General features: G+C 34.5%; 1 protein-coding gene across 10 annotated transcripts in view; it reads left to right on the top strand.

Moving 5' to 3' along the window:
* The window catches only part of LOC125657253 (protein kinase C delta type-like), a 58,384-nt gene that overhangs the window by 22,927 nt on the left and 13,188 nt on the right, over nucleotides 1-22,269 (top strand). For 5 of the 10 annotated variants that reach the window (XM_048887942.2, XM_048887944.2, XM_048887943.2 and 2 more), the window contains 6 exons: nucleotides 3,865-4,033; nucleotides 9,508-9,704; nucleotides 15,670-15,730; nucleotides 19,494-19,526; nucleotides 20,757-20,913; nucleotides 21,668-21,699. In XM_048887942.2, coding sequence (XP_048743899.1) covers nucleotides 3,910-4,033; nucleotides 9,508-9,704; nucleotides 15,670-15,730; nucleotides 19,494-19,526; nucleotides 20,757-20,913; nucleotides 21,668-21,699 — 604 coding nt within the window. In that variant the 5' untranslated portion in view covers nucleotides 3,865-3,909. Of the gene's footprint in view, nucleotides 1-1,806; nucleotides 2,113-3,864; nucleotides 4,034-7,162; nucleotides 8,372-9,507; nucleotides 9,705-15,669; nucleotides 15,731-19,493; nucleotides 19,527-20,756; nucleotides 20,914-21,667; nucleotides 21,700-22,269 lie in introns of those variants that run through there. The other 5 variants (XM_048887947.2, XM_056143430.1, XM_048887945.2 and 2 more) reach the window with 4 other exon arrangements.

Below are 22,269 nucleotides of genomic sequence, written 5' to 3'. Positions count from 1 at the left end.
TCATATCCTTACTGAGCAGTTGTTGACTTGTTGACGTATTTTGGTGGTATGATTAATTCTCAATATCATTATTGGAAGGGCATAGTTCATTACTGGTGAAAATAAATCACAAGTTGTTCATTACTGAGGAAGAAGCCCATGGTGGGTTTTTATTTAAATCTTTCCCGTATTCGTCTTGACATTGGAGCTTAGAGATGATGAGATCACAGTTGTGCACTTATTAGTTTCTTTTTTGTAATCAGCAATGTTTATTTATGGACTATAGAGAGGAAAAATAGTTTTTACCCGAGTCCAGTAATCATAAGACCATCAGACGAGTGGGTGCATTGGTACACTGGATATTATTAGTTACACAGTCCGTTTGGGACGTAATACGGAGTCATCAAGAGTGTAAAATGAAAATCCATATTGGGTGAGGCAAAGCCGCGTTCCAATACGGATTTCCATTTCACACCCTGGATGACGCCGTATTGTGTCCCAAACCGACTGTGTTAATTAACGATTTTATTCCGATGATCGGAGACCAAGTTTAGAAAATTTATTAAGATTTTAGTAACATCTTTGATAAATATTATTCAAGTATGAAGTTCAATTTCATATTACATGTATTACAGTGAAAAATCATATAGTCACAGTATGAAAACATCACAGTTAAATTCCCATGGGGATCCGGGTTACAACAGGTCCTCAGTATCCCCAGCTTGTTGTAAGAGCTACTAATTTGGGCGGTCCTTCATATGAGACCGCAAAAACCGAGGTCCCGTGATAAAGATCCCTCTCTGCTCAATGGCCATAAGCGCTGAGCATAGCTAGCCTAAATTTTGCAGCCCTTCATCGACAGTGGTGACATCTCCATATGAGTGAAATATTCTCGAAAGGGACAGTAAACAATATTCAATCAATCAATCAATCACAGTTAAAAGTATGAACAATAACATTGAATAAACAAATCATGTATGTTGAAACTGAATGCAGACAACAGACATACCCTGAAACAGTAGCATGCAGACCTGCATGTATATACCCTTGCATGAAGATGTCCAGGTGTATTGGAATTTTGGGGCATCATATGATTCGTTAGTGACGTCACAGTTGTTGAACTAATACACCCTCCGTACCGAACTAATACACCTTCCGTACCGAACTAATTAACACACCCTCCGTACCGAACTAACACACCCTCCATACCGAGACGTTATTATCATATAAAAAATTTCAAGGCATCATGTGATTAGTTTTTATCCAATCAATTATCTACAAATTTGTCTGAAGCGCGGGATAAAATAGTTTATACATGCATAACTTGATCGGTGCAATGATTTGAGTTTGATCTTTTCTGTAAACATATGCATGTTGCATGTAAAATGATATTTGTATAGTAGAGATCAGGTTGTTTATAATCATTTTACCTCAAATAAAAACAAATTTGATTGCATGTCATTGAAAGTTGTAGCCGGCCAGACAGCTATTTCAATTTGATGGATGCACATTTGTGAATGTCATAGATTTCGTGTACATTTGTATTTATAATTCTCTGTTTGAGTAAATGTTGAATGTTTTCATAGATACTTTGAATTTACAATTGTAGGTGTAATTTATCCCCTGCATGGTTATCTGGTATCTAAACCATCCAATACCACCTGTCTGTTTTATTTGTAGTCATATTGAATTGTACAACACACACAGATATTATGTACTAAGTGTCCTGTTTCCTGTATGGATTATTATGTTAGTCCAGTATCACATCAGGAGAGTATTTTCCTGACGATTGTTTTAATTTTTAGCGATAAGATCTTTAGTCATGCCCACACTTTTATTCCACCTAGATTTATCATGCGATATATGTATATATCTTCCATGTTCTTATTCGTTTTACTTCCTGGATTGGGAGATCGAATTACCTGTGTAGATTTTGATCCATGTGGATATATGTACCTGTGAGTACCCCGATTTACACTGGTTGTAGTCGTGCTGCGCTACACATATGATAGTCAAATTGAGCCCTCTGTGCTGTTAGTTGTTTATATAGTATCAGTGTAGCTGGTGTGTGAAGTAACACTATCATCTTAACACCAGGTAAAACTTGTCATTGCATGGAAGTCAGGTGCAATTGTAAGTTGCTTTCATTTTGGTTATAGAAGAAGTTTAAATGTTATTTGAAGTTTAAATGTGTGAAACAGACAGAGCTAGATGCTAGTTTAGTATTTTAAAAGGGTCACATGATATTTTTATGATACATTTTAATGAATTTCTAAGTATAGTCATGCAGATAAGAATTAAGATGTGTTTTAAAAACTGTAGCAAATTATTTGACCTCATAATCTTAATGATTGACATTTGACCTTAACAATGAATGACATTGACCTTAAAGAGTACCATATATATATATATAACTTTGACCTTGAATTTTTCTGTTCACTCAGTGTGAAGTGTCTATCTTGAATGGTTGAAATTTGACCTTAACAATGAATGACATTGACCTTAAAGAGTACCATATATATATATATAACTTTGACCTTGAATTTTTCTGTTCACTCAGTGTGAAGTGTCTATCTTGAATGGTTGAAATTTGTGATGAAGATTAAAATTTTATACAAAGAGAAAGTCGCTCATTGGAGCTGGGTGCAGAGATGAATCATTGGGTCGACATATTAGAATATCTAAGAAAACAAAAATGAGTTTATATTGACTGCAGATGAATTATAGAAAGTATATTTCCATTGCAGAGACTATTATATAGTGCTGCATGTATTGTCAAGCAACTCAGTAATTTTGGTAACTGCCAGAATTCCCTTTTGGATTAACAATGCTGAATTAACTGGTCAGCCATCAAATGATTATAATTTGTTAGGTTTAGTATATGGCATGAAAGTCTTTGTTCTTCCTCATCTTCTTCATGATCTAAGATAGGGAGTTGACAATCGATTGGTGACCATTGACATTTATTTTTAGATAGCCTTATCTTCTTTGTCCAATGGTCTGCCATTAAAAAGAAACTTGACCAGCTTGTTTGAAATGTGATTATGTTTATCTGAATTCACTAACTTATACTTTGGGTGCCCAATTTCAAGGCAATCTTCCTGCTATATTCAATGAAACTCTAAAGTTACGGAAAAATTGCTTGGAAATAGAACACCCATGCAATTATTAATAAGTTACAAATTCTGTATATAGTTTTACCTCTGTGAATTTACTATTGGTTCACATAATCAGATAATGATTGTAACTTGTTAGGTCTCTATAGTCTGAAATTAATTCATCAGCTCCACTAGTGGTTTTGCTTTAGCTGGTACTAAAGTCAGAGATTCAATTCTTCCATTTAACTATTGTCAAACATTCCTGTTGGACATGATTATTTTTTGTGTCACCTCTTTACTTTGTCTTCTATCTGTCCATCTGTCAGTAGTAGAAAATTGAAACTGTAAGAAAAAGGACTTCAATTTTGATTGGTAAAATTGTTCCTTGTATGAAGGTTACTTGATACGCAATTTTTAGATGGAGGCTGTCAGGCCTTCAGTCTATTACTGTTGACTAGGAGGCCATTTGTGCATGTGTTGGTCACCACCGATAGTGGCAACTGAAAAATAGTAAAGAAATCCAGGAGGACTGACCAGGAGAACTTGTATAAATGAAAGCCTCCATTTAAAAATACGGAGAAAGTTTTGACTTACGATACCTTTGCAGGTGAATTTGTTCTCTGAACACTCTTTAGTTTGATACCGAAAGTTAATTGTGCTAAGTTACAAAGTGGGTGTACAAATGTTCATAACTTAAGCCTCCCCCCTCCCCAGTATTTGTATGGGAATATGACCAAAATGAATGAGACCAATCAACGTGCCTTACTAGTTTTTTTCTTTCTTGTAGGTGGAAAGTAAATAATCACAGTACTGAGAGTATTATAAGAGCACCATGCCGGGGGTTGGGTTTATCCGGGTCAAGTTACTGCAGGTGGATAAAGGCCAGAACGCCACCACGTCGGAACCGTTTGACCCCTTTGTTGCTGTCAACGTCAAGGAAACAGTTAACTCTCCAGGTATGTGTGAGGAAATATGGATCCCTAACAATATTGTGGACAACAGATTTTGAGAGTCAACTCTCCAGTAATGTGTGAAGAAATATGGATCCCTAACAACATTGTGGATACCAGATATCGAAAGTATATATTTCTAGATTTCAGAGACTTAATTAGCGGAAAGATAAGGCGAGGAGTTGTCAAAAATGTCGAGGATGTTTCTTTTTATGTTACCCATGCATTAGTTTATGATGGTTACTGAAAGAAAAAAGGATTTAAAAAATTATTTAGATATAATAAAACCTCCTAAGGATGGCTCTATTGCACTGAAATTATTACAGGTTTTTTTCCCCTACCCACTAGTACTGGTACCGGTACCCATTGAATTGGGAAAAATATCGTCAAAATCAAACATATTGCAAATTTTCTACCAATGTATCGGCAAATGATTTCAACTATTAGGAATCGCCGTAGGCTTGTTCTAGAATTGTCATAGCTCTACAACATGTGCACTGCCATGATTTTTACTTTTGATTTAATACCAGAAGTGAACATTTTAGTTAACTCGTACAAAATTTCAGACTAAGTAAATTATGATGTCAGCGGTCTATTTTTCGGCAAGTGAATTGGGAATTTTAAAGATCTCAAAATTGGGAAAGTTCAACGTTTTTTGGCATTTGGAATGTACCGTTTATTGGTACCAGTTATATAAGGGGAAAAAAGCTAATAAGTCAGATTGATGCTGATAGAAAATAGTTGCCTTACTCCATGAAAGATAAATAGTATGTTCATATGAAATATAAACAAGATATATTAAGTACTTTATAAATGGCTAGGAATTTTACAAAATCCCAATTAAAGACTCTGTACCATCCTCTTCCTTGAAAGGAATTATGATTATCCAGATGGAAATGTCAGCATGAGGAAAAGCTTTCTAAATATTTGCTGAGGCTGTGTAACATACGTGCAGTCGGGTAATATACTGTGTTTGTTTAATTGTTATTTAATGGAGTTCTGCCCTTTGGGAATTATTTTATGGAAACCATAAAACCTATGCCATTGATTTGCAGAGATTGATAATTTTCTGCCTTTTTTGTTTTAAGTAGAGTGCATATCTAGCAAGTCCTAACGGATAACACCTTTCATTATATATTTTTCCAAACTACTTTTACTTCCTTGTAAGCTCTCCTGAACAATTTGAACTTAACTTAGCAGCTTATCTTCAGTAGGTTATCTGAACAGTTTAATTCTCTGTAGGTTACCTAAACAGTTTAATCCTCTGTAGGTTACCTGAACAGTTTAATCCTCTGTAGGTTACCTGAACAGTCTAATCCTCTGTAGGTTACCTGAACAGTTTAATCCTCTGTATGTTACCTGAACAGTTTAATCCTCTTAGATTACCTGAACAGTTTAATCCTCTGTATGTTACCTGAACAGTTTAATCCTCTGTAGATTACCTGAACAGTCTAATCCTCAGTAGTTTACCTGAACAGTTTAATCCTCTGTAGATTACCTGAACAGTCTAATCCTCTGTAGGTTACCTGAACAGTTTAATCCTTGGTAAATTACCTGAACAGTCTAATCCTCTGTAGGTTACCTGAACAGTTTAATTCTCTGTAGATTACCTGAACAGCTTAATCCTCTGTAGATTACCTGAACAGTTTAATCCTCTGTAGGTTACCTGAACAGTTTAATCCTCTGTAGATTACCTGAACAGTTTAATCCTCTGTAGGTTACCTGAACAGTTTAATCCTTAATAGGTTACCTGAACACCTAAGCCTGTATAGGTTATTATTATGAACAGTGTAAACCTATATAAGTTACCTGAACACCTAAGCCTGTATAGGTTATTATTATGAACAATGTAAACCTATATAAGTTACCTGAACACCTAAGCCTGTATAGGTTATTATTATGAACAGTGTAAACCTATATAAGTTACCTGAACACCTAAGCCTGTATAGGTTATTATTATGAACAGTGTAAACCTATATAAGTTACCTGAACACCTAAGCCTGTATAGGTTATTATTATGAACAGTGTAAACCTATATAAGTTACCTGAACACCTAAGCCTGTATAGGTTATTATTATGAACAGTGTAAACCTATATAAGTTACCTGAACACCTAAGCCTGTATAGATTATTATTATGAACAGTGTAAACCTATATAAGTTACCTGAGCAGTCTATTCCTCAGTAGGTTACTATTTGTATCATTGTTAACGTGGAACCTAGACTTCTTCTGTTTCGTTTATTTGCTGGTTTATTTGGTGGTAGTGATTCTCTATGTGATCTGCTTGCCATTTTGTAAACATACTATACTACACTCATGAATTATTCAAAGAAATCTAAACCTACTGAATGGAATGGTGATATCACTTTAACATCCTGAGCATTGGTGTCTTTATTGTGATAATCTTTTCCGCCTGTGCAGTGGTAATTGTAAAATACAGAAACACAATTTTGCAATGTATCATTTGGTAAATAGAAAACACTGTTTTATAATTTTGTTCAATTTTGTAGAATAGAATGGAAATATTGAAACCACAAAATAATATTGTAATCATGAAGTGGGCATTGGTTAGATGCCATCCACCAAAATATTCAAGGTCATTCATAATTTGTGGGGATTGTATATATAACAATAATTTTATGTAATGATTACAAAAATTTAAAAAGTGCAGCCAATCCAAGCCAAGGTGTAAATTTAAGTGCTACCAAATATACCTTTTAGCCATCATGTGGTAAGTTAGTATCACTGTGGAATTGCGACAACGACCAAGTTTTTATATATGTGCTGATTCCAAGACTGCCTTATGTCATTGTGTGAACTTATATGTAAGATCAGTGAACACAATGGAACCTAGAAAAAATATCTCTATCATACTGCAGAGTGTTTAAAAATCGGGAAAATTTCATAATCGATAATCAGTCATAATCGGAAGAACTGTATCGATCAATGATCAATATAGTAATCGGTATTTACATGTAGGTAATAAATGTTTCTTATTTTGGTTTTTTTTTCTATTTAGTTTTATGGATATGTGCAGCATACACACTAGCTGGTGTCACTGAATTCCCACTCTTCAATATGGAGTCCACCCTGACTCTCCCCTTCGTATGTCTTGAATTGGATATAAAAGCGGGATTAACAGTCAGATGAATCTCAAATTAGATACTAATTGGTGTACATGCAGGCGACAATCGATTATGAAAAATAGAATCGATAATTGGAATCGAACAGCCAAAAAAGATCGACAATCGATTGTCGGCGACAATCGTTTCATTACTACCCCTTAGATATCTTAATATGTAAAACATCTCTTCAACTTGGGCAGCAAAGGAAGTCACATTGATTAAAATCAAATCTACTTTTAAAAATTTTAACATAAAGCCCCCTTTCAGTGAAGATATCAATATAAATTGACACACAATGCAATATATATGGCCTTTCATGGTGTTAAAATAACAGCTTAGTGAATATTCCCCGGGTTTGCTATGTGTGATCAGTAATTATTCATCAAACATTCGCCTGTGTCACAGGAAAGCAGTGTAGTCGCGTTCTCCTCAGTGTTCATCAGAACGAGTCCAGGCCACGCTTAACTGCAGCCATATATATACTGTGTTCATCAGAACGAATCCAGGCCACGCTTAACTGCACAGCCATATACTCACCTCTGTTCATCAGAACGAGTCCAGGCCACGCTTAACTGCAGCCATATATATACTGTGTTCATCAGAACGAATCCAGGCCACGCTTAACTGCACAGCCATATACTCACCTCTGTTCATCAGAACGAGTCCAGGCCACGCTTAACTGCAGCCATATATATACTGTGTTCATCAGAACGAGTCCAGGCCACGCTTAACTGCAGCCATATATATACTGTGTTCATCAGAACGAATCCAGGCCACGCTTAACTGCACAGCCATATACTCACCTCTGTTCATCAGAACGAGTCCAGGCCACGCTTAACTGCAGCCATATATATACTGTGTTCATCAGAACGAGTCCAGGCCACGCTTAACTGCAGCCATATATATACTGTGTTCATGACAGAACGAGTCCAGGCCACGCTTAACTGCAGCCATATATATACTGTGTTCATCAGAACGAGTCCAGGCCATGCGTTAAGCCTTAACTGCAGCCATATACTCATTTCTGTGATCATGAGAACTGAAACAGCCTAAAAACTGAGAAAGGGGACAATGGAAATTGTTCAAATTCTGGCTATAGATAGCTCAATGTTTTATCAAAAATATAGTGCGATTCATTACCATGATGCATTTAGCAATCCATAAATCTGAAATGTTTTTCAGAGACAAGAATCTCTCTCAGGTGACATTGTAATGATAAGGTAAAGTAAAATCGGTCAGTTTAATTTTATAACCAAAAGGAGAAAGTGGGACGTTTATATGATCCCCATTTTTAGAAGTCGGTGTGGACAAATCAGTAGATCATTATAAAACTGTATAAAACCAGATTGTGTTTATTTCAAAATAACTATCAGTTTTAAAATATATCCGACATCATCACGGTATTCAAAGTTCACAGGAAGGTCACAAAGTTAATGGTAATTTTGAATTTCCTGTTTTTCCCCCCAAAATTGACAAATTGGAAGCAGTTGTTAACTACTTTTGAAAGTACAGAACACATACTTGCTTACCTTTCGATCTTCATAGGTTGTACACCAGTGTCCTCTGCTACTTTCGTATGTAAAAATGGTATGTAGGCAAACGTGCTCAATTGTTTTTCAAAGCAAAATGTAAGTAAATTTAAAAAAAAAAATTTGGATAATTTAATTGTTCAAATTGTTTGACAATCCTGTGGCATTAGTCACATTCTTGACAATACATTACTACTAAAGCATCATTTTCATTTTACTGGTTTTAACATGAATTTGATCGAAAAATGGGGATCATTCATGGGTCTTATTCCATCCTGTACGTTCTCTGAGCTGTTCTTGTGTTATGGACAAACCTTTATCTGTTATATGTTATTATGCCCAAAGATCGAAGATCGGGGACATATTGTTTTTGTTGTTTTTGTCATTCTTTGTATTACGTGTGTCACTTTGAATTTTTCTGATACAAATTTGCGTGTGTAGTTCTTCCATGATTTAGCTGTTTTGAAGAATACTGTGGAATCACTAGAATTCGTGGTGGCTCAATTTTCGTGGAATTCGTGGGTACCCCTCACCCACAAATTTACATCCTCAACGAATAAAGACATTCCAGAGTTATCTTTCTTACAAATAAATAAATCCACGAAATTACGTACCCTCGAACTCGTAAAAATTCAGCAATCCACGAAAATTGTCCCCCACGAATTTAAACGATTCTACAGTATTACTTAAATATGACTGTGAAGTCTTTACAGTTATGCTTCACAACAAATCAACAGAACCATATTATGCTTGAAGCAGTTTTAAAATCGTGATCCTCTTGGGTTCCAATCACAGTGTATGCCACTAAATGACTGTAAATATTTCAGGTCAGAAACCTCAATATGTACAGAAGAAGAGAACGATATACCCGGAGTGGAACACTTGTTTTGATGCTCATATTTATGATGGCAGAGTTATCAACATGATCATCAATGAAAAGCCCAATAACATGCTGGCAGAAGTGACCATCAGTGCCCGGGCCCTTGCAGACAAATGCAAGGATGGCAGTATATCGACAACATGGGTAAGAAAACTAGGGGAAGACGGCCAGTAGGTGAGGATTGTTGGAGCGATGTCATGTTAACGAAGGAGTAGGTTCTTATAATGTTTGTCAATCATAAAAATCATTGAGTGGATTTTCATAATGGAAGTAGTTCCTATATGAGCCATTTCTGGCTCTGGGTTTTCAAGAATATCTACAACTGTTTAATTATAGTACAAGTATGAGTGCCTCAAGGGATATAGAACGGAAATTGTTTCTCAATAATATCTCAAATATTGTTTGTGATTTAGCATTGAAACTTCCCATAAAGAGTCCTTGGAGACTTTTCATATGATGTTTCATTGCTAAATTAAAAACTGTATTTGACCTTTTGTTTTAGATCTGAGGTCACTGGGTCACATATGGATATGAATAGTTTCAGGATGATGTCTCAAATACTATTTCAGACTTAGCAGTGGAACTCCACATAAGGATTTCCATGACCCTTAAGGTGTACAAGTTACAAATGGTGAAAATTGGTATCTTGATGGTATCTCAGGTACAAACTGAGCTAATTAGCATTGAAACTAACATGGAAAATCTTGGATTTTAGGACAAGTGTTCACATGGTAATAAATCATATGTATAGATGATATTTTCCCTTGATTCAGGTCTTTATCAGAAAAGGATGGCATATTACTTTTGAGATCAATAGGTCAAGATCATATATGATAACAAATTGTCTTTGGATGGTGTGTGTGATTTAACTCTTAACTTTACCGGAAGATTCTCCATGTAGTGTTTGTTTATTTGACTTAGAACTTTGAGTCCGTATCTTCATGTAGTGTTTGTTTATTTGACTTAGAACTTTGAGTCTGTATCTTCATGTAGTGTTTGTTTATTTGACTTAGAACTTTGAGTCCGTATCTTCATGTAGTGTTTGTTTATTTGACTTAGAACTTTGAGTCCACATCTTCATGTAGTGTTTGTTTATTTGACTTAGAACTTTGAGTCCACATCTTCATGTAGTGTTTGTTTATTTGACTTAGAACTTTGAGTCCGTATCTTCATGTAGTGTTTGTTTATTTGACTTAGAACTTTGAGTCCGTATCTTCATGTAGTGTTTGTTTATTTGACTTAGAACTTTGAGTCCGTATCTTCATGTAGTGTTTGTTTATTTGACTTAGAACTTTGAGTCCGTATCTTCATGTAGTGTTTGTTTATTTGACTTAGAACTTTGAGTCCGTATCTTCATGTAGTGTTTGTTTATTTGACTTAGAACTTTGAGTCCGTATCTTCATGTAGTGTTTGTTTATTTGACTTAGAACTTTGAGTCCGTATCTTCATGTAGTGTTTTGAGTCTGTTGCTGATCTACACCAGGTAGGCTACTGAGCTTTGACTTTAGAAATTTAGTGAAAGACTTTTAGTATTGGGGTTGACCATTGCCTTTGCAATTGCTGACTGTAAAGGGAATAATTTCACAGGAAGTAATTTTCGCATTTTTTTTTCATTTTAGACACATTCGTGGATTCGAATCACTATAAGCCACCCTCTTTTATTAAAACTCATTGTGTATTATAGAATAAAAAAAAATAAAATATTTATGGTTTCTTAAATTTGCAGATTTGTCTAGATCGCGAACATAGCGAAAATTTCCACCGCGATTTATTTCCCCCCTATACAGTATTCTGTTATTGATTTGTGTAATAATATGAAGTGTGAGAAGTCAATTGTTACACCATATAGTGTCTCCAGGTACAGGGTGCACTTTTCATTTAGCTGCTTCTAGTCATGGGATTAAGTAAGATTCGAAATCAAAACTTATCATAAATCTGTTTTCATCTTTTTGAATTCTTCTCCAAAACATCAGTAAGTAACCAAACTTGGCACAAATATATCTCTCAGTTTTTGAGTGATGAGAATTCCAGGAAGGCCATTAAAGGTTTTGACTTTTCAGAGGCAGCACAATGGACTTCTCGTGAACAGTTTCATGCCCTGTCACCAACACTGACAATGTTTTTTTCCCTTGTGGTTCTGGGAATGTGTTACCAGCTTATGGAATTCTCAGATCTTATTTTATGGCCTTAGATTTCATTAGATTTTATTTCTTGAATGGTTGATGACACTCTTTCCTTTAATGACATTAATTTTTCTCTCCCTCGTATTTAGTATCAAATTGAAGCACTGTTAATTTAACTATTGCTCGATGGCCTGCTTAAAGGATTATTTTGTCAAGAAATTGAAATTTCAGTGGGAAAATTCTTTTTCACTTAATGTCTATTCTTACATCTGGTTATAATTTTTCTGAACCACTCTATATTTTTATTATAGGCAGTTGTATCAGTCCATATAAATTTGATTAAATTGATAAGATTGGATCAGATCTCTTGTGCCCATTCCAAAAATGATAATGATAATATTAAATAAACTTTAGATGGAGAAGGAAGTTTATGAAGAAGTCTCAGGAAATTGATTGAATTGGTTGTAATGCAGTAGAACTCACACAGAGACAGTGAATGTCAGAAGGCATGAATTTGTTACATTTGCAGCCTGTGTTGTGAATAATTAATCTGGACAGAAAGCTGCTCTCAAGTGCAAAACAAACTGGGTTTACATCTATTGCAAAATTTATTGGTAAAAAACAATTCTCCCCTCTTTTTTATTGATATATATATTAATATTACATGTGTGTTATTGAAATTCAATCAGTTCATGGACTTATTTCTCAAAAAAATGTTCTTCCAAGATGTTTCATTAAAGGACAGCTGACCTTATAGAAATTGTTCCTTTATTAGAACTATATGTTTGTGCACTCTATGATTTTAAATGAAGGTTTCCTCTCAGACTCAGACAGCTTTGCTCCTGAAGCAATACAAGATAAACAGACAGTTTGCTACTAAGGATTAAGCTCTTACATTGTGGTAACATTTGCAGCTGTTGTGGTAATTTTGACATAGAGGAGAGAAAGTGGGAATAGTTTGAAACTCCAACAGGCAGTCTCCCCCAATAAGCTGGGAAACTCCTCAGTTAATATATTTTGTTTTCTACTAGCATTCTTCCCTAGCATGTTTAATGTTTACTTACGAGCGTGTGGGGAGATGGAAACTAAATAGATATTTAGAAAGAACAGGTAGTCCTTTACCAAAATTGTAAATTTGATGATCCAAGGGGTAAGGGTTTTGGTATCAGTGTGGGACCAAAATGGTCAGTTATGAAATGTGTGAACAATTAATAGACATTTTTTAACTTCTTGATTTAACTATCGTTCCAATTCTTTTCAAATTTGGTATGAAGTATGTTTGGAAGAAGGGGGGCATAAATTGTAATTTTCAGGATTCCTGCACCCCTGGGGCGTTAGGGGTGCGACAAAAATTGTCCAAAATTGACCAATTTTAAAAAATCTTCTTTACAACCGCACATGTTTTAAGAAAAACTAAATGCATAGTGATGTAGAGCAGGAAGGCCTCTACCAAAATTGTAAATTTCATGATCCCTGGGATAGGTGTTCTGACCCCAGGGTGGAGCCAAACTTACTATATATTGTTTGTGTAAAACACTTAGATAACATCTTATTTAGTGTTACTGATACTAAATTGAAACTAAATGGATATTTAGAAAGAGCAGGGTAGTCCTTTACCAAAATTGTAAATTTGATGATCCCTGGGGTAGGGATTCTTAACCAAGGGTGGGGCCAAACTTAGTATACACTATTTATCTGTAAGTTTGCTGATACTGTATAAAATCTAAATGCATACTTAGGAATAGCAGAAAAGGATGTACAAAAACTGGTAATTTTACAACCCAGGGTTTTGACTCTAGGATGGGTCCAAATTAGTCATATCTTTTAAATTAATGTTAATACACCTATTATATTATTTAAAGCCTTTCATCAGTGTATGCTTTTTTGAGGGCATTGAAGTTTTAAGGACATATTTTGTTTAATACTGTTGCTGAACATTAGAATTTAGCTTTGATATTCAGAACAAGATTTTTTTTCTAGATTTCATCGCCCTTGGGAGTAGTGATACTTTTTCACTAGTATTCAGTTGACCGATGAGGCCTGTGGGCCTCTTGTTATTGATATGGTTTGTAGTGAACGGACATGTTTAGGAAATGGTATCTGTCATGTAAATGTTTTTGAAAGTCATTATTCATAGCGAGTACTTATTTATGTTCTGTTTGCATTTGTCATTGAAAATTTCAAGAAACTTTAATCTGAACTTAACATTGTAATGTCGCACTGCGTTCAGGTTGTGCAACCCTGAAGGAAAAAAAAAGATATTGAAATGTTATATTTCCCATTTACCTGCATGCGGTTATCTGAAGAAGAAAAAAAACCCACACACTTTTAAACATGAAAAAACATATTGAACCTTTAAATGTTAATTTCTGGCTCTCAGGTCTTGAAGATATGAAATGGTATGTTGATTTTTGTTTTCTGTACTATATCAAGTCTTGAAGTGATTATAAGGAATTGAAATCAGGAGACTATAAAGGAGATTATCGTTTTATGGTAGGCTGGGTTTGATTTATAGATGACATTCGTTGATCAAGTGATGCTGCTCCATTGCTGCCTGTCTCCCTCTAAATAATGCAAAATTTAACACAGTCCTAGATTGAATATTAAAAACACTAATACATGCTTGTCATATACTGAATGTTCTAACATTTCTTTCTGCTTTTAATTTCATTGATAAAATTTCATCAGTCTGAGGGGGAGGGGTTGTTAAGAAGGTGGTTGAGGTTATATTCTGCATCAGTTGTTGTTAGTTCAGGTGCCTTCATTCTAGAAATGAAATTCCGTATCTTGGTATCGTGTGCATTGGAGTCAGGTCTCGTCACATTTAAGTTGTTTTCCTAGTTTTTACAATCACATTGTAAGCATAAGCATCATTTAACTCCAGTTAATCTGTAATTTGATTGAGCATTTAGATCAAACATCTACTAAGCTGTTCATCAGTTCAACCTATTGATTCTATTCTATTCAGAAGACTCATGCCTAGGCTCCTTATTAAGGATTCTTCCACTTAATTGCCACTTTAAGAGGCACCCATAAACCTCTTCCTCCTAACAGTATGCCTTGATTCTATCCGTCATCGTGTTCAGGAGAGAGACATTTACTGCAGGTCCTTGCTCTGACATATTCTGATTTTTCTCATCTCTGGTTTTTCATGGTTGCTCTTTAGTTTCTTTGTAAGATGGAGACAGCAGAAACTGTCGTCTATTTGATGTAATGGCTGCAATATGATTACTTGGAGGGGAGCATAGACAAGATATATGGGATTGATTTTCCATATGTCAAACACCTTGTTCAACCTTTCTTCATTGTCATGGACTGATATGAAGTGCTTCCCCAGAGAGCTGGCATTTTGCACACAATTGATGTTTCTTGGTTCAGCCCGAGATTATCATTTTGTGCTCTCTGTCTCAATCTCATTACTTTTTTCTCTGCCTATGGAGAAAGGTTTATGATACCATTACGATTCTAAATTTCGAGAGTGGTGTTGGAGATTTGGGGTGTTATTTAATTTTTTGGCATTGTTAAGAGAGATGATCAATAGTGCTGGAATAGATATGATATTGATTACATTCATCAAGTAAATCTCTCTTCCTCCATCATTTTGAAGAAAGTGAATTCTATATCAGTATTATTTCTAGCTCATTTTTAAAAAAAATGAAATGCCTCAAAAGATGATAGATAAAGTCATGAATTTTGTCATTTTTAAAATTATTTGCCATATTTATAATTCAGTATGTTTTGTAATCTTAAATATGGTATTTGGTTTAATCGTTGAAAGTGAAGAGAATGAACTTTAGAAATAACTTTTAGTTTGGGTTCATCATACACTATCGAAATACTTGTATAAGTTTTTAAATTTTAAGACAATTTCACTGAATACTCATAAATGTATTAACGGTAATTTTACTCTCAATTCAAAGTGATTTATATTAGTAAAACATTAAAATCACATGATTTTATATGCATGTTTTATTTTGTTTTTGAAGCTGGATTTGAAGCCCTCTGGTAGACTGCAGATACAGATTCGTTTTTTCTCAGAAAATGAAGGTAATACCGAGACCTCTTCATTGTAAGTAATGGAGAAATTGTATGTGTATCGAGGCATGCAGAAGGAGTTGCATCAATTTATCAATATTCGGAATCTTATTTTCCCCCTTCTTATTTCACCTGTATGCAAAGCTGAAGACAAATAGTTGATGAATCTATTTTAGGATTCAATATTTCCTGCTGTGTATGTGAAGTAGTAGAATGTCAATTGTGTTTTTTCTAAATTACATGTATTTGCAAGTTTGTTTAGTTAGATGAGATTGTTTCAGGAAGTAACGTGTTGGGAACTATTTTTCAGTTGATGTAGAATTCACTCATTAAAAGAAATTTGATTATCAGTTATTCTACTGCTCAAAATGAGAGGGGGTGGGTGGGTGGGAGATAGTAACAAATATTATGGACACAGTCTATGTGTAAATGGGAGGGGGTGGGGTGGGAGCTGTACTGGTTTACCATTGACCAGCTAATGTGTCTGCATGTCCTTCAGTCTGTCCATCATGCACATTAACACTAATTTTACAGAATCTACAAATTATATATATTTTGTCTTATAAATTGATTGATGAAAACTTCAGTGACAGAAATAAAATTTGTCTCATAGTCATTTGCATGTGTAAATACTAAGCTTCTTGATAATTGAAAGAGGAATAACATCAGAGAAATCTGATAGAGCTGGAAGGTGGATGGTATGTGGAATCATATTTCGATATTGAAAACTTCCAAATTTACCTTATTTTGATTAAAGATGCAATAAGTGGAAATATTCTGAATTTTTTTTATGTTTTTAACACCCCTGCTAGACTCTAACCCATGATGTACAGATCAGCAGTTAACCTACTGAGTTAGAGTTACCCAGTAAGGCAATTGAATATAAAAGGAATATTAAAGTATTTACATATTCATTCATCTTTCAAAAGGAAGTTGGCCACAGTCTGTTACTTCTCCTTAACATACTTGATATGTACACACATTTTCAGCTCTTGATCTACTTCCTGTTTGCTGAATACATGCATGTTCTTTACATATAATGTCTAGTTACTTGGAAGATTTCTGGTATCTTAAAGAACTGCTATGTATCGTGGAAGCAAGTTGATATTGTACTGATTGTATAACATTTCAATGTTTTATTTTTTTTTTTAACGTAAATTGAAGAAATCAATATACCTGTACATTAGGATAGAATTATTGATTTGAAGTTTTAAACACAATAAATTATTGAATCTTGATAGGTTAAACACAGACTGAATAACATTGATTCTTCATAAATATGTCAAGTTTTACAATTGAGTATAAAGTTTGAGAAATCATTGAGATATAGGGTCCTTACGAGCAGATTAACAGCCATGAAATTTTCATGAGCATTTGCACTATGGATGGAAAGTTTGAGTTATTACATTTCAAATTTGTTTTAAGTAAAAATGAATACTATCAGTGAAATGAAAGGGTCGGGGCATATTTTGTTTTAGTTGCATTCTTTCATCAAGAACTGGCAGACATGGTGTTAGTGTTTTCTAGATAGAAATGACAATGTTTAAATTTACACAATTTGTGTTTATCTCATGTGGTGTGATGGAAATGAGTATGTGTTTGATCTAGGGCAGATATTGTAATTCAGTGTACTACCCTATACATCATTAAAAGCAGCAGTGTCTGAATAAAATTAAAGGATAAATCATTATTCAGGTTAAATACCAACATAACCTGTGAAAACTCAAGCTTATTTCCAATGGGGTCCTTTCTCTGACTGTGCACGGATGGGGGGGGGGGGGGGGGGGGGGGGGGGTGTCCGGAGAAAACCAGGGTGTCTGAGTGGATGAACCACCATACCCTCTCACAGACAACCACTGCTTATAAGGGGAATCAAACCCAGGCAGCAATGTGAGAAGCAAGTGTGTTGCCTGGACATTCTCTGTATTGTGGTGTTCAGATGGATGGTTTTATCAAACTATGGGCTGTGGGGTAGAGTGTTACATCCTATAATTCCATATATGTAATGACAGGCATATGTAACACCCTACTGGTTTTTTGTCAGGAGGCTTTTTATCCCCCAAACAAAATGCAGGAATGACCCTTTTGTTAGCAGCCAGTTTGTGGTTGGATGCAAATCAAAAGACTTGTTTTTAAGATGAAAAATAAATTTGTTTCACAGCCAATTTTACCTATCTACTAGACTAATTTTAAGAAAGATCAACAATAACGGGATGATTTTGCGATGGTTTGCAGCAGCAGTTATCACTTAGTCACTATTAGCATGATGATTGAGCAGTAATCCACCATTCTGGTGACCATGTGGGTTACTGGTCATCTATAAGCATGGTAGTCAGAAAACGGGATTCACAGTTCCATTTCACATTGGTGTCAATTGCTGTAATACAGAGGATGTGTTGTGAAGTGATGTACAAGTGATTACACGTTCGACATATTGTAAATCAACTAGTCAGTTTATGTCCTCACTGAACTTGCATACTTCACATGGAAAGAGATGGGGATGCACGTAAATTATATATAAACATACCATAAGGCCATTATAATTAAAAAGATCTTTGTTTCCCCTAACTGACCCTAAATTTTCAGATTTGGTAGGTAGGCAATTCATTTTTTTTTTTTTTTTTGGTTTGGATGTTGAATGTGTATTTTAAAAATTTACATTTTGCATCTCAATCTTTAGAAATAAATCTAAGAAACGTGAACAGACGGTGATGCATATAAAATGTTGATTAATACAAATGTAAACCAGTATATCTATTGACTTGTTTTAAGTGTATATGTGATAGGGGTGACAAGACTAGAAACGTTTTCAGATTTACATTCATAAGAGAGAGGTACTATATCTATGAGGTGTCAATGCATCAGTCATATAATGTTCTTCTAATGTACTTATTTTTAGAATACAAACATATTTTATTAAATCAATTTCACAACATATATGTTATACCCAAGGGGTGGGGGACCGTCAATGCATTTTAAAAGATGAACAAATGCTTATATTCGAAGCTGAATAATTGGACATATGCAATCTGATAACCCCACCCCCCACCCCCCCCCACCCCCCAATTTTACAGAAAGAAAAGAATTAAAATATTAAAAAAATCACAATATTTTGGTCCAAAAAGATATTCAGTCGACAAAATTTAAGTGGTTCTGTCGCATTAGGGGAAACAAAATATTTTTAATTTTAGCCTAATTAGGATGTATTCAAAGGAAATTTAAAATCATTTACATTATTGTCAAAGCATATATTGTTTTTAACACACACCCCTCCAATATTGACAAATTCATTATGTTTGGGTTTTGTGATAGGATTTTATGTCAGATTGAAAGGTGACTTGTGCATGGCATTGCTTTCATAAAAAAATGAAAACAAATTGAAAAAATGAAGACTTACTGTAGACAAAAAACATTTTTGAATGGAAATATCTGCATAATTGATGGGTACATTTACGTTTTTGAAATCAAAATACATGTACATACATTTCGTGTTCAAGTCCAGTGATAAATGATGGCATGTAATTAACAGAAAACATTTTTGCAAGTGAATATTGATAATGTTTACTGAATAAATTTATTTGAATTGCACATATTTATTGTACACAATTATACAAAGGGAAGAGGAAACGGTTTCTATTATCCCCTTATTGCGTACTGAAATGGAAAAGCCCTCGTTGATTTTTTTTTTTATACCTATCTCGGTGTATAGATGTTGAATGCCTAACAGAATGTGCATGACCTGACAATGTTGTGACTGTTGTGTTGTCGTTTGTAGAGGTAGCTCCCGGAGCATCGGTCAAGTCCAAAGGTAAAACTTCCATTGCTTCAATGATCACTTAACCCTAAGTGAGAATAGCTGTGTATTGGTTCCTAGCTTTAGAATTGCACAATCACCATTCCATTGTTTGCTCGCCATTGCTTCACTTCACCTCTTCTCATCATACTCCTGTTTGAGCCGTTCTATCCATTTTGACTTACTGACCGCTAATGTTTGTGGAATGAATTTCATTTAACAATTTGTTTTTTCATAGCTTTGTGGGGTACTATCTGAAATAATGCATAAAGTTTGCATACTAATAGTGATTTGGAAAGGTGAGGGTTCTAGGTGTTTGGTATGCATATACTATATAAAAAGATGTAATGAAAATTGTTGTTTTTGAGTAGAAAGATAGTTTTTTAAGCTTGCAGAATTCTCTTAAGCTGTTTGGTGAAACTTCTTGTATGGTGAAACTTCTTATTAAGAACTAAGAAGACACTGTTTTCTGAAGTCAGTTTTATTCTTCTTTTCCTGTTTCTGTATTTCATATACAAACTGATCCCACCCATTCCCCTAATAGAGGTATACACTGCATTAAATGATGTTTAATATTAAGTTTTATGTATGCTGGTAGTACTGTACATTTTGATATTGTACATTTACAAAATGATTGAAGTTGATAAATTTTCTTGTATCCTGGCTGTACTGTACATTTTGATAATGTACATTTACAAAAATGATTGATGAATTTGATACTTTTGATAAGTTATGTACAAAACATGAACATTTTTCGTGTTTCATAGCCATACTGTACATTTTGATAAGTACAAACTGATAGATCATCAGTTAATAGATCAATTTTATGCTTCATGGCTGCACTGTACATTTTAGTAGGAAAGTAAAACCCATGTAATGATAAATGAATTTTTATCTCGCATGATTGTACTGTACAATTTGAATGATAGATAAACCATACTATATATCTACATAAAAATCATTACTTTTTCAAATGACTACAGAGATGCACAGGTATTAGTAAATATGTACTAGCATGTAAGGTAAGGGTCTCTGTATACAGAGAAATCTCATCAGGTTATCACAGCATGTGCACATTTAAATTGACCCTGCTTTGTGTATGAATAGATTATTTGTAAAATTCCCACAAAAACATTAAAACTATGGCTTTTTCTGTCCTTTCTATAGTGACAGAATTTATGACTTATGAGTACATGACTGCAAGCTCTCTGTGTGGTTTGTTATTCTTGTTGATTTCTTTTTCAGAACAAATTCCACAGTCAGATTCTGAAAAAGGAGGAGGAATCACAAGAAGGAGAGGTGCCATTAAACAGCAGAAAGTTCATGAGGTCAAAGGCCACCAGTTCATTGCCAAATTTTTTCGACAGCCAACTTATTGTTCATTCTGTAATGAATTTTTATGGTAAGTATATATATTTAGGCAGCAATGGAATAAATTTGTAGCACATGCCTTTATATGAAATATTTTCTTGAAGTAGTGATCCTCCCTTTCAAAAATAGGGTACATATTGGCTGCACATGTCAATTGGTTGGTCAGTAGACAAAGTGTTGTCCACTCAATATCTTACGAAGCCTTTGCTTGACAAATATCAAACTGGTATACAGGTAACCCCTAAAGAGTAGATGACTCCTGCTAACTTTGGTGTCACAAGGTTAAAGGTCAGAGGTCAGACTACCCTGAACATAAGAAAATATTGTCCACTCAATATCTTAAGAACCCTTTATCTGATTGGCATCGAACTTGGTACTGTGGTACCCTTAAAGAGTAGATGACCCCTATTGTTTCTCAGATTACAAGGACGAAAATCAAGGTCAAACTACTCCAAATACAATAAACTATTGTCCGCTCAATATTTCGAGAACCCAATGCCGAAAAGACTTCAAACTGTGTACACTGATGCTATCTAAGAAGATACTACCATTGGTTTTGAGATCGTAAGTTTATGGGTCAAACTACTTGGGATATAAAAGAAACATTATTTATTTGATATCTTGGGGAAACATGCTTGATAGATATATCAAGCTTGGTACTCTGGTATCCGCGAGTTTTCACTATCATTGTAGACATTCTAAATTTAAAGTTGGACCATTTCAGTATTGCCACACAATGGGGACAATGTATGTCTAAAATATATCTTGTTTTAAATTCTTTTCAGGGGACTCAACAAACAAGGCTATATATGTAAAAGTAAGTAAATACAAATTTTAATCTCTATTTGAGTGAAAATAAATGATTTGATACATGTGATAATGTTACAAAGAGATGTCAAGAAATGGTTTGATAAATGTAATAATGTTATAAAGATATGAAAAGAAATGAAATTGATATAGTGTACATTCTTTTAATTGCTTATTAAAGAATGAAATATGATTGTGCCCATGTTTGACCCTAGTAATAAGCATACCTACATGCTTGGGAGATTGACATGACTTATAGTCCTGTACTGAGGAGTAGAAAGAAGATGATGCTAGATTTGATGTTAATTGACATGACCTGTTGACCTTTACTGAGTAGTAGAAAGAAGATGATGCTAGATTTGATGTTAATTGACATGACCTGTTGACCTTTACTGAGGAGTAGAAAGAATATGATGCTAGATTTGATGTTAATTGACATGACCTGTTGACCTTTACTGAGGAGTAGAAAGAAGATGATGCTAGATTTGATGTTAATTGACATGACCTGTTGACCTTTACTGAGTAGTAGAAAGAAGATGATGCTAGATTTGATGTTAATTGACATGACCTGTTGACCTTT

This window comes from Ostrea edulis, chromosome 7 (assembly GCF_947568905.1).
Source record: "Ostrea edulis chromosome 7, xbOstEdul1.1, whole genome shotgun sequence".
NCBI classification, from domain to species: domain Eukaryota; kingdom Metazoa; phylum Mollusca; class Bivalvia; order Ostreida; family Ostreidae; genus Ostrea; species Ostrea edulis.
The sequence above is the reverse complement of the archived record's forward strand: the minus strand, read 5'-3'. Positions and strand labels throughout refer to the sequence as shown.